This window comes from Nylanderia fulva, unplaced genomic scaffold (assembly GCF_048542155.1).
Source record: "Nylanderia fulva isolate GAGA-0341 unplaced genomic scaffold, ASM4854215v1 Scaffold23, whole genome shotgun sequence".
NCBI classification, from domain to species: domain Eukaryota; kingdom Metazoa; phylum Arthropoda; class Insecta; order Hymenoptera; family Formicidae; genus Nylanderia; species Nylanderia fulva.
The window spans coordinates 664,641-678,615 of NW_028190293.1; the positions used below are offsets into that span (position 1 = coordinate 664,641).

At 34.9% G+C, this 13,975-nt stretch overlaps 1 protein-coding gene across 5 annotated transcripts in view; it reads right to left on the reverse strand.

Annotated features, from left to right (window-relative positions):
- Window positions 1–13,975, reverse strand: part of mub (poly(rC)-binding protein mub) — a 94,985-nt gene that overhangs the window by 50,948 nt on the left and 30,062 nt on the right. The window contains exons 1-2 of one of the 5 annotated variants that reach the window (XM_029305814.2): window positions 4,671–4,714; window positions 3,390–3,487 (exon numbers count right to left, since the gene is read on the reverse strand). The exons of 1 other annotated variant lie outside the window; for it this stretch is intronic. In XM_029305814.2, coding sequence (XP_029161647.1) covers window positions 3,390–3,430 — 41 coding nt within the window. In that variant the 5' untranslated portion in view covers window positions 3,431–3,487; window positions 4,671–4,714. Of the gene's footprint in view, window positions 1–3,389; window positions 3,490–4,670; window positions 4,728–13,975 lie in introns of those variants that run through there. 3 more of the 5 variants (XM_029305799.2, XM_029305807.2, XM_085483125.1) reach the window with 3 other exon arrangements.

Sequence of the window (13,975 nt, forward strand, 5' to 3'; positions counted from 1 at the left end):
AGTTCGCGATGGCCAATAGAATGACAGTAACCGCTATTATTTTGACATTGAATGAGCAAACTATTGAAAGAGCGAGCTTATTGAGGACTCATTCTTCGTGATTGTTTCGGTTCAATTTTTCTCTCGCCGCGATCCAAATTAAACAAACCGATACAGACCTTCGTCGAATAATATATTTTATAGCTACTAATAATATAAAAATATGTATAATAACGAAATTATAATGTACATAATAAACAGACAACAAATAAATCTGAAAATACCAATAAAATCCATTTGAAATGAAATTAAATAAAAGATAGAATTATACATAATTTTTTTTTGATTAATTCGGATAATAACATATGAAATAATGTGAAAATGCATGCAGACTTTTACTCGATTAATTATCAGCAAAGCAGATTTTGTCATAATCTTTTTATTAAAAATTATTGATAAATTCATCAATTACTTTTGATAGATAGATTTTTTCAATGTATTTTTCGGGTGTAGAATTTTAAATCGTTTCTCTCTCCATTCAATATCACTGGAACATATACATCTATATTGAAAGATGTTACGTGAAATATTTGCTTTACTGACAAATTTTAAACAAATAAAAGCACAAATATTTCTATATTTTTCCTCGACTCCGTACAAAAATATATAGTATAAAAAAGCAGTATCTGTTTATACTTGATACGAATATTCAATATTGTGTAACATAGGTACATATGTGTAATATAAAGCGTGCAGCTTAATCAAGAATATTTTCTGCGCAGATATTAATGTAGATATAAATCAATACACACGTTTTCTTTCTCTCTATGGCAAATGGCGAAGGAACATTCAGCAATTCGGAAGATTGTTATTGCTAACAATCCGAGCCAATTAAAGCGTGATCTCGAATTCTTTGAATGCGCGCTGATTCGCAGAGAGAAAGAAAAGAACGAAAGACTAATTCGAGCGATTAAGCCGGAAAATAAATAATGATCGAAGATAACGATTCACAAAGTTGCGCAATTTCTTCTTTGCTTGCTTGGGGTAGGAAAGAAAAGCCGGAAGCACGGCGACGCATTAACGAAGTCCTTCCGTCGCGTAAAACTCGCTCTGCAAACGTTTACATTATCGGCAGAATGGGGGCCATGTAAGCGCGCGACGATGAATAATTTATTTTATTACCAACGGACGACACAAAGCAATGCGCTCGTAAATGTAAGTGCTTCATAAAAGCGGAGAGAAGGGACTCGGATAAGTGGCATTCGCGATACAGGCGAGATTCCCGTCGTGAAAACCGAATCGCCGGATTGTCCTCTCTGTATCGCCTTATTCTTATCCCTTAAGTTGCTCTTCGTTCTCGCGTTAACTCGAAGGATCGTAGTGAATCGAGATATCGCGATCGTAAAAAAGGGAAAAAAATCATAAAACTGGCTCTCTAAATTCGCAACTTATTCTCTCTCTCTCTCTCTGTACGTTAATCGCATACTATTCGATATGATATCGAAGACCCTCGAAGCCATTTTTCCTATAATGTTGGAAATTTCGGATTGGATCTTCCTCGTTTCGAACATAATTTAAGGAAAATAATTTTGCAGTGTAATTTATTTATTATTCTCTTCTCTCGCGACCATCGTTGCTTTATGCAATTAAATCCCTCGACAGATTACAGGGTGGGATAAGGATGACTTGAAGAAGAAATCCGGACATCGCTTGTTCTGAACGAGATCAAATGCCTAATAGAATTTTCCGTGATCGAACGAGAGCGAAAGTTATCGGGTTTCGGATTTCATTCAAAGATTCTATTCGTTATAGAGCTGGAAGCGTCCGTAATGCTTAGTTCGCGGTGAATTTACTTAAATTGTAAACTAATTATAAGTTCGAATCCGGACTTATCCGCGCAAAACCGCATGACCGCGTCCTTGCTGAAAGAAGACTGATCCCATTTTGGTTTGCACTCGAGTTCAACTTTCGTACCAGCATCCACAGCGATTCTTATCTTCCGATATTTAATTCCGATTACTATATAGAGTCATGATGTTTCTTATTTTTTTATGTTTCTTAATTTTTCTTATTTTTTTAGAATTACGGGTGAACTCGATACTTTTTTAAGGAAACTGCTCAAGAAACATCATCGATGTTTCTTATTTTTTTTTTTATCAAATATGTTTCTCATGTATATAATTTTTGTGCAGAATATTTGAAGCAGATGTCGACAGCGACATTGAGAGAATTAGGGGTGAAGTTATAATACGACGTTTCGGACTGAGCCGAGAGAAATCTTGTAGAATTGACGAAAATGAGACACCACTTGGTGCGATAAAATCTCGGTCGCGAACACGTGGTTCGAGGGTGACTCCCCTTCCTGTAAAAATGAAAGAACGCGACGTCGGGATAAGCCGCGGAGCCGAGGGATAAGTTATTGAAGCCCTTCATGCACGCGTTATTGAAACGTAGAGTCGGCAACTACATAGTCGTAAAAACAAATTTTCAGCCATCTTTTCTCTTTTCTATATGCGTTTACAAATATGTACCTCATCATTATTTTTCGGTATAAAAAATCAGAATTAAAAATAAAATCTATCATACTTGTTATTGGATGCAGATGTACATTGCGGATTTATCGAGTATTTAAATCTTTAATTGAGATTGAGAAAAAGAAGTATAATATTCGATATATTAGGTTTTTGCTGTATTTAAAAATTAAATAATTAATCGGAACGCATATCGACAGCATCAGTTATTTTTATTCATGTAAACAATCTCACGGATCTTTGTTAATCAGGTATTTTCATCGCGAGAAATGAAATCGAATATATGGCTAAGTATTAATTTATTTATTGCTAATTTGTTTCTCTAATCCCGAGTTTATTGCTCCTATTAATTAACACGAATTTGATATTAAATTAATATTAAATTAACACTATTGATATGCATTAACACAGATTGATATTGGAAATAGATATTAAAAATGGAAATATCGATTATGATTTAATTTATCATAGTCGTTTTCGAAAAACACTTGTTAATAAATCTTCTCTTAAAGATACAAATAAATTTTAGAAATATTAAAATCTTAGTAAATGTACCAAAACATGAAATACTGTAATATAACAACGATAAAGTAATGAATATAAATAAAAAATTAACAATATCAGCTTAATATTATATAGTTTCTCAAATTAATTGCCGAAAACATTTTAAATTTTGCAAATAATTCCAAATTTATTACTCGCAAAGTAAGTTTTAAAAAAATAATCAAAAATGCAATAGAGACTGTGTTTAAAATGACAACTCTAAAAATTGTATATCTCAATAATATAAACTAAACATCCTATCAATAAAATATAAACGAGTACAATGAATATATTTTACAAATAATAAATAATAAAATAAAATGATAAATTGCTCACCCCCTGGCTGCTCTGATGTAGTTTGATCGGCTCAACATCATCTTTTTTTCTTGTTTATCCTTTACTCTTTGTGGCACTCACTACACAATACTTACTCGCTAAAAATACGATTAATTATGACTATGCGTGCAAATTAATATCAAAATACAATTACGTATTTCTTTATTTATTTTGCACAATATCCCGATGGCAATTAATATATACGTATTTCATTTTATTATTACGAATGAAAGAAAATTGATGTGAAAATTTCAGTTACACAAAATTACGATTCACTCAACATTAAAAAAAAATAGCACGCTTAAATTTCAATGTTACTTCTTTTACTAATAAAAATAATATTTGAATTTTACGAAAATTTTACTTATTATAACACGATTAAATAAATAATATATACAAATTAAAATTAAAAATATCCGCAAAATATACAATATTCAAGAATATTACCACTTTCCTGGCTGCTATATAATAAATATTGACCAAATACATAAATACATAAAATATAAAATATATATATATATATGTTCAAAAATATGTTTGAATAAAAAATACATTATGTTTAATAAACTTCAATAAACTATATTATTTAAAATATAATTCATTCAAAATATCTGATAAAAACGATCAAAGTTTCGGATATTACATTCTGCAATTAATTTTAACATACATATTTGCACGTGTTATAAATTATAATAAATGATAGTAAAATAATGAATAGATATAGTTATTTTACCAGGTATTGCAACTAATCCTATCAATATACAAGCAATGCGAGGAGATTTATTGCACACGCAATTGATTAATATTAAAATATACATATTTATGCGGGATCAATAATGGTTGTATTTATTAATTGAACGCATCTCATAATGACGCTCGAGTCAATTTGTTTTATGCTCGCAATTCGCGATGCATCGTTAATGATTGAGAGATCGAAAACAACATCGGTAGCTTATTTATTACCGCGATACCTCGCAACATATTAAATGAGTTTGGTTAGGCGAGACGCCATGATCGCGACAACTTAATCGCTTAAATTGATGATCGCTAATTGTACTAATAATAATCACAGGGGATAATCGAGGGATAACACGAACGTTGCTTCCTCCTCGTTCGAGTCTCGAGGCACAAATCACAAGGCCGCATGCATACCGAAATTGTAAACAATGGCGCGCTGTTACGTCACAAGAAGATCAAATACCGCGTGTGACAGACTATGGAAATACATTTAATCGCGAAATCAAATACGAAATATATATTTTCAATTATAGATGTGCATACCTTGAAAGAAATGTAAGAAATGACCGATGCGTCCTTCTGTTTAGACATGTAAAAAGTCACGACGTACTTTACTCATGCACAATGTACTTCGGTATGCGAGATGACGTGGCAAAGTGGGGGAAGGGGAAAATAGTGGGGAAAGGGGTCGAAGGGGGGGGGGGAACGAAGATTGTTATTATTATTTTATTAATGTCCGTGCATTCTGGGGAAGATGCATTATTTATCGATAAAGTAAAATTAACTCACGTCTTTTTATTATAATTTAATTATTCGAAAAATCTCACGATTTATATATTTATTATTATATTTTCTTTATCTCCGAAAATAAGTGTGCAATTACATTTAAATCGACGAAAGATTGAAAGCAGAAAGTATAAAAATTTAAACGTACTTTGAAAAATAATAATTATATCAATTATGATGCGAAATGATTATTGTGTTGGCGAAATTCGAAAATGAAAAAGTAAGTCGCTCTGTGTATCCTCGTATTATTATTCGAGATACGACAATTACTACGAGGTGCTTAAACGATAATTCTGTATGCACTATAATTATAGAATTATACATTATCGCGGGCCTGCGCTCTCGATTAATTAATTTTCGCGATTGACAACTCGTGAGCCGATGGTATCGAGGCGACAGCTGTTTGTCAAAAGTACATATGTATTTAGCACGATTTACATATATCAGATATAGATATCGAAATGACAAGTATATAGAGCTTATGAATTATCATCGGTTTATCGTGATCTTTACACATGAGAATTATTTTCTACATAATAAGCCTACATTCAAATATTTTTCGCCGATTTATATGTAATTTTTCATTATTTTCGGAGAGACTAAAAAAAACAGCGATACATAAATGTCAATCGGATGATTAAAGTATAATGAAAAAATTGTAATATACATCGAATCTTTTATTAAAAATTAATTTAAAATTCGACAGGAATAAAATATTCCCTATATAATTTTTTGTATTTCGCAGTAAAATATTTCCGTAGCGACAACAAATTAACTTTTGACGTACGGTATTTGATCTTTGCTTCGCAACGTATAACAGCGCATTATTGTTTACGTGCCATATGCTATATGTGTACGACCTTGTCATTCATGCTTCGAGACTCGAGCGAGCAGGAAGCAACGCGAGACGATTCGTCGTATTATCTCTCTAAGCACGATTATTCCCTGTGATTATTGCAATTAACAATTATCAAACCAAGCGATTAATAAGTTTTACGCGATTATCGCGTCTCAACCAATCATTCTCAATTTCTTAGTCGTTAACGAAACACATCACGAATGTCATTACCGTAATTAATTAATAAATATAATTGTTATTAGGTATGCTATTTTGTATAGATATTTTAATATTTTAATCCAATAAATTCATGCATTCCTTGTACATTGATGATCAATTGGAATCTGATAGATTCGCTATTTCTATTTTTCATTACAATACAAGTGAATAAGTATAAAAATTTTAAATATTCACAGAATGCGACATCCAAAAATATATACTATCGCTTTGCCAACTGCAATAGATTTCGATCAAATAAATCGTATCAAATTCAAAAAATAAAAAATACATAATATATATAATAAATCTTGATTAAATACATTATTTGAAATATAAAATATTATTCATTGAATCAAAAAATATCGCAGTCGGTTAAAATGATGACATGCAATATATGTATATTGCATTTTGTGGATATCTATCTTTTTAACTTGTTTATTCATTTACTCATGTTATAATGAAAAATAATAAAATAGTTGTCATTAATTCGACAATGATAAATATTATTTATTAGCAACAGAGATAGTATTGGATGAATCATATGATTTTTCCTAATGTTGAGTGTAGTTTTGTGTAACTACAAATTTCACATTATTTAGTCGCAATATAAAATGAAATGTGTCTTGTCGATTGATATATCATGATTAATCGCGTCGCGAGTATAAAAGTATCACGCAATTTGTTGTATTTTGATAATTAATGCGCGCCCGATCGTAATTAATTGTTTTTTTATAATTTTTGAAGAGAGTGTCACAAATAAAAAGTAGCAAACAAGAAAGAGACACGTATCAAACGAAACGATGAGTAATCCTAGGGTGAGTAAATTATAATTTTGTTAATTTATTATAATTATTTATTTGTTTATTGTAAAATTAATCGCTGGGTTATCTGCATAATGACACAATTTACATTGTGGAATGTATAATGAATAAATATTGATATAATATCAAATATTCTAGATTAATTTTGCGAACTACTTAAAATATTTCAAAAAGCTATCTATTAATTAATACTTATATGTATACATATATGCATATGTATATATACAAATGTAATTTTAGCATGGTTTCAGATTTTTATTAATTTTTTAGATTACTTATATAATTTTCGGGAGTTTTGTAAAAAAATTTGTTTTAAAAGAGGAATATAAAAATTGTATTGTACGTGCGAGCGTAAAATTAATTTTTGAAATATTAATTACTTTCGATATTGCTTTATATAATTTGAATACATTTTACAAATCAATGTTGCGTTTTACATCTCCGACGGTGCGCATTGAATTGAGTAAATGTTAATTATTTTTTATATTAATCTCCAGATAATGAATTTCGAAATAATATATTATATCACGGATATCAATGCAAAAAATTAAGAATTTGTAATTAATGTAAATTGAATTTTTCGCATTATTTATTTCTCTAAATTGCTTGACAGATACATACAGAATATATCTCAAAGTGAGTGAAAAAAAATACTATATGGCAAAAGAAATTAAATAGTAAAAGTATACGCGAGCTTCTATTTCAATAATTTTTTATTTCAGTTTATGAGATTTAAGAGATGACTCTTACATAATCTATGTACATAATTCGGACAAATTGAAACCAATCAGCAATAAATTAATATAAAATTATGCCATTCAAATAAAATTTCTGGTCTTTGATTTTTCTCAACGGCGGTGCTGGGTTAACAGGGATTAATAATAATATCGCTGATTTGCGCGCAGAGAAAAGATAGAGAAAGATAGTGAGAGAGAAACGTCAAAGTCTCGACTATAAAGTCTCTTTCATGCGCAGACTTATTATTGTTCCTTGGCTCTTTCTCGTTTCAATCTTCCTTCTCCCTATCTCTCTTCCCTTACATCTCTTTGTTTCGTTCCTTTTCTCGCCCCATCCTTCCTTCCCTTTATTTTCTTTGGCGAAATAAAGCTTTAGGGTGCGTTCACCAACTTCGGTTCACCCCTTTGTCACTCTTGACTAAGCGACGCTGAAATACCAATGACTTGTTTAACCAAGTCTCATTGGAATAAGTCTTTCGCGATATTACCTCGATCTATCCTCGCGGCAAGTGCCTCTAATGAATTTCGAACGACTTCTCGAAGTCCTCCGCGAGATAAACGTTACGGCCTCGCATCAGTTATAGCGCGAATTCTCTCTCGAGGGATGAAAATGAATATAATCCGGACGTACATTTAGCGGTCGGTTTGCAACGGACAAAAGTGTATCCCGTCGAAGGTTTTGACAATTTTCGGTTTCACTGCGACAGACAGGGCCCATAATTTCATCGCGTCTTCTTCCGGATTATTCGAAATAGATAACATATCGCTTTTCGAAGGGTTTCCTCGCGCACGAACAGGCAGATCCGTAATTGAACGAAACCCATTGCCTGAACATGATGGATCCTGCGGGTTCTGGTCGGGCGATTATTAATATTGCGGTCGCCGAAATTGATTTGTTACCGAGAGAGGCAAAGGACGTCGTCATAAAATAACCGCACGTACCTACATTTCCGTCTGATAAACATCAACAACGGACATTTCCTTTTTTTTTTTTTTTCGCATTCAATCAGCGTCGAATCCCAGATGCAGCGTTTAATTTGAAGCTGCCTTGTCGGGGGAAAAAACACAGTCTCGATTCTCTCGCGCTCTTTGTTTATATAGAAAATATATAGAAAATATTTCAAACGTCGTATATCAGAAAAGACTGTGTGCGATCCGTCCTACAAACTAATCAATTCGCCGGAGGAATCGGAAAACCGCCGAGCGGAATCGAATCCGCCCCGTCGTTCGAGCGATTTAAATAAACGAGGCTCGAAACCGTTCACGGTCCGCTGTTGCTGTTGTTTGTCAACGATTCGGTAATTGTGGAGAATTTAATTCACCCCATTTGGCATGCCCTCCCATGCATATGCATAGCTGGACGCAACGGAATATAACGTAGCTACTCTCGCACGTGTATGTAAATGTAAAAGGGAACGACAAAGAGATATCCTATCAACGCGTGAAAAATAAAAAAAAAAAAGACTAAAACTCGATACCAAACGGTAACAATATTTAGCTCTTACAAAAGGAGATAGAGATGCGTTCGCGAAATTAATTAGAGCGAGATCTATGTACAGGGTGTATCCAAATAAGTGCGAAACATTTTAGGGGATGATTCTTTATTGAAAATTAAGAAGAGTTTCTTACATAACCATATACTTTTATATCCTTCCCCGAAGAGTTAGATTTTTCTGAAGAAAAAGATATAAAAAAAGCCCCCTTAATTTTCGAGAAAGAATGACCTCTTAAAATGTCTCGCACTTATTTAGATCCACCTTCTACATGTAAGAAGATCGAAATATTTTAATAATCAGAGAAAATTTGGACGTTATATTCACTCGCGTTTTATATATTTGTCTTGCGTCCTTCCCACCCTACAGAAATAATTAAAACGGCATTTACTTCCGTTGTGCCGTCCCATTCCCAGAGATGGTAATTAGCATCGACTGTTATCGCCGTGTTTACGTCGTTGAAAGTTCACCCCGAGGACGAAAGTTTGCGGAATAACGCTGCTGCGCATTTAATTGCAAATTTTCCTAATTAACTGATGCGCGGCTGTCGTTTGTCTCTTGTTCGAGGAACGAAAGATCTTATACGAAAATTTGGATCGAGGAATCTAATTCTTCCCTAACTACAAGCAGATCGAAAATTGCCTTCATCGGTCGATCGCTAAACATATAAGATTCCCGTCGACAGGTCTTGATATCAAACAATTCCGAGTATCCTCGAGATGTCGGAAAGGGATAATGTTGGGATACTCGAGAAATAAAATAAACGTTAACGAGAGAAATCCGCAGACACAATACGACGGCGGATGTGTTTCGTGGAAAATGAGGAGGAGCTTCCCTCCGTCGAATCCCTCCAGACGTGATGCTGGATTAAACTGACAGCCAGAGTGGCATCAGCGGATACGTCGTTATTCAAGCGCGGCTCGTACTTACATACGTCTCTCTCGTGCCGTGTCGTAGGAGGATCTCGAAATCGAGAGGCAAACCCACGCGATATTGAATAGCGAGATCTATATAGATCTGTCGGGAGACGAGTTCTCCGTCTGTCGGGAGAGCATCGTCGGGAAATTGTGACAATATAATGAGATTAATAAGCGAGATAGGAGGGTTCATTGTCGAGCCGAGTAGATTGAAACACTTCGATTCGCGGTGAGATCGCGACATTAGGAAGGCGATGAAGAAATTTTATTCGTCGATTTAAGACTCGCGTTAATTTTCGCGCCAACATTTTAGAGCTCTCATCTCGTCGGTGAAGCCTCGAATCAATGAGCCGGAAATGAAGCGATCGATGTTGTAACTGATGATGTTGAGGATCCTATATACGAATTCGCCAAGTCTTGTTACAGAACGTCACGTCAAATCGCAACAAAGGGAAAATACGGGGATATCGATGTTTGTTTTGCTCCTGTATATACGCTTGCGCCTCCTATACCTATCTATCTTTACGGCTCCGAGAGATGCGAGATCATATTTCATTCCCTGGCAGAAACTGCGAAGCAGCACTTTCCGATGAATTCCAATCCAATGCACCCGCAATACATGTACGCGAAATGCTCGCTCTTACGTAAACCACTATTTCGCGTGTCTTTACATATGTTCTCTCTCTCTCCGAGAAACCTATATATTCCCGCAGAATCGTGTCCCTCAACATCATCCCGGAGGAATCTGCTCGGGTTATTAAGTTGTCGTACGGTTTCGCATTTTCACGGACCCGCGACAACTTTTTCTTCCATTCACGAAGAGAGGCTCAGTCCGCTACCGTCGTTTTTTTAATTAAAAATCGCGACGATAAAAATACCCAAAAAATTAATCAGTGACATAAGACGCGAAGGATTATTGAAAATTATTGAAAGATCGAAGACCATCATTTTAGCGCTATCAAAAATCAGATATTTAAAAAAGGTTTGACACAATAATACACACTTTTGTCGGGAAAATTCTAAATTAGCCAAGAAATCCATCAACAAAAATTTAGCAATAGAAAAATAAATAAGATAGAATAAATAAGATAAAATAAATAACAATCTAATAGATCACGATAAAAATACAAAAAAAATGATCAGTAACATAAGACACGAATGATTATTGAAAATTATTGAAAGATCGAAGAGCATCTCATTTTAAAGCTATTTTTGATTAAAAAATCTTCTGTTTAAACAAGTTTGACACAATACACACTTTTGTCGGGAAAATTTTAAATTAGCCAAGAAATCCGTCAATAAAAATGTAACAATAGGAAGATAATTGATGCAATTATTGAGAGAACATTATCGTCTCGATATGTCTCGTGTCAGATAAATGAACAGCTTTTCTGGAACATCATCATCTTCGAGATGCCATAACAATCTGATAACAACCTTGAACATCCACGCGAGGGTCGAACCCGCAAATCTGTATTAATGTCCATCGGCAAAGTTACTCGGAAAGATATGAAGGGCGGAGGGCAATATGTGAAGGGAAAGCAGAGAAGTTGGGGAAAAGGTCCCGGTGCTTTCCCCTCGACTGGTTTCGATTTGGATACCTTTGGGCGAAAATTCCGGCTTATCTTCTTCGGCGAAGGCCGGAAGGGCGAGCGGATGCAACGGCTGGAGAAATGGAAAATTCGGGGAAAATGAAAATGCCTCTGGCTGTGCCTATAATATGCTTCGGGGGAGGCAACGGCAAAATGGGGATTTCGGAAATCGAAAAGTCGAAGGCGACGCTGAAGGGTTACTCGCGTATCGATTCGAGAGCGGCGAGAGCGCAGTCGCCGTGTTTTATTTAGAGATTGTGTGTAAAAAAAAAAAACAAAATCAGAACGTGCATTTTTTTTCTCACGGGTAATATTATTTTATATGAAATCCGACGAGAATCACGCGAAATTCAATCAATTAATCAAGCGAGATAGAAACCGGATATGTAAATATCGGAGAGCGATATTCGCGCGTTTCTTCTGCAAAAGCTTTGATGAAAAAGCAAAACATTTAATTACATGGTTTCAATTGCAATAAATGTATCTTTATTGAATGTAACGTAGATATAAATGATTGTCTTGTAAATAGAAGCAAGCTAAATCATCTCCATAAAGTATCATAAATGAAAATCAATGATTGCCCAAGTAAATCTTTGTTTTTATTTTTGACATAACAACAAGCGATATAGCATATGCAACTTTTATTTCGTAATATTAGTCAATTAAACTCTTTCTTCTTTATATTTCCTTCGCTTTCTCTGAAAGAAAAATTTGACCGCTAAACGAATTAATTGCAAAAATAACACGCTACATAGTTTTAATGACGATTAGTATATGCGTCGGTCGGTGTTTTTGACGTTGTCGCTTTCGCGGAAATAGCCGTAATTATGTAAAATATTATCGGCACAATTTACACGTACGAGAGAGCCGGCGCTTTCAACGCTTGTTAGCGCGATTTAGTTTAGTGCAGTTACTTTGCGCGGCTATATCGTCTGTAAAGTTCTAGACACGTGCGCGTTGACAGGTGAACGTGGAAAGCTGGCCATCACCGGCCCTGTCACGCGAATTATGTTCTCCTACCGACCGTGACATTTCCTCGTGAATGTAAATTAATCAATTTAACCCTAAACTCTCACGTCACAGCCAGGAGCTCACAATTGATCAAGTATTATTTATCGTTGTTCTCCATTTTCAAAGAGCAGCATTCGAAACAGCTGATTGCGTTTTTTTTCTAAGTATAAAAATGTCATTGGATATTTAATTTATATATATATTTATATATATATAGTTTTAAGAAATTTCCTCGTAAGCGGAAATCATCCCTCTTTTTCTCCGTATTAAACACCCAACGAGCAAACTCCGAGGAGCGAAAACTAAAAGCAAACTAGCGTAAACGTCCTCTTGTCGAGAAAGCGTTGCGGACGGGGAGAAAAATTTCACAGACGAAGGGGGACGAGTTTCATTTTTCCGCAGTCAATATTTGCAATTTGACTTTTAAATCAGTCTCCGCGGCGTATTTCTAAATTTAAAACTTTGCCGCTCACTCTCAGATCGATGCAGCGTTCTTACGCTCGTTTCAACCTGGGTATAGTCTGGTTTAGGGCGATAACGTTTCCTCAAAGGGATTCGATTTTGGCGTATCACACATTCTTTCGAATGCCTGTCTTTCGCACTCACTTCCTTTATTCGTCGGAGCAAAGGTCCGGGAGCTCAAAGGCGAACTGCGATAGGCGAAATAATGGAATTGAGACTCGACTCCGACTCCATATACTCGGTTTCTAAATGATGGGAAAAAATCCAATAACGGGAAACTTTGTCATTTCTCTCGAATTATTCTTGTTGCGTACTAGGAAAATTGAAGCAATCTTTTACTCCGAAATAATAAACTGACTATCATCCGCCCTGGTGATTAAATTCGCGTTCGAATGAAAGTTTTGCGAACTACGCAGTCTGTATTTGGAATTCGCGATCGTCGATTCTCTGATCGAAAGCGTCTACGATTAATTTCGTCGAACGTCGAGGCCAGAAAGAAAAAGAGGCAAAAGCTGGACGCGGTGCTGAATTGACACACGGCGACCCTATCAAAAGTATATCTGAATTCAGTCGACTCGTTCGAGAGATTTCGGAAATTTAAATGAACGAATAGGGAAAATTTCGCACATCTCCGTAGCGTTTTGCAAATGCCGTTCCGCTTTAAGGCTCCTCGTCGATGTTACAATTGTGACGTCGAATTCTCACAGCTGTTGATTGATTATAAAAGGAAGGATGATAGTTTTCGAGGTATTTTAAGCTAAAGCCATCTGAAATAGTGTTTCATCGAAATATTTAATCATTTAAAAATGGCATCTGAGAATTTTCAGCGTGTGTTTTCTCGCCTCTGACGTCACAATCCAACATGGCCGCGGCGAGAATCCAGAAGCTCTAACGAAGAGCACTTCTCGCGTCTCTAATTTTATATTTCCCGTAAAAAAAAAAAAGTGGCACGTTGTTGTTGAAATTCCTGAG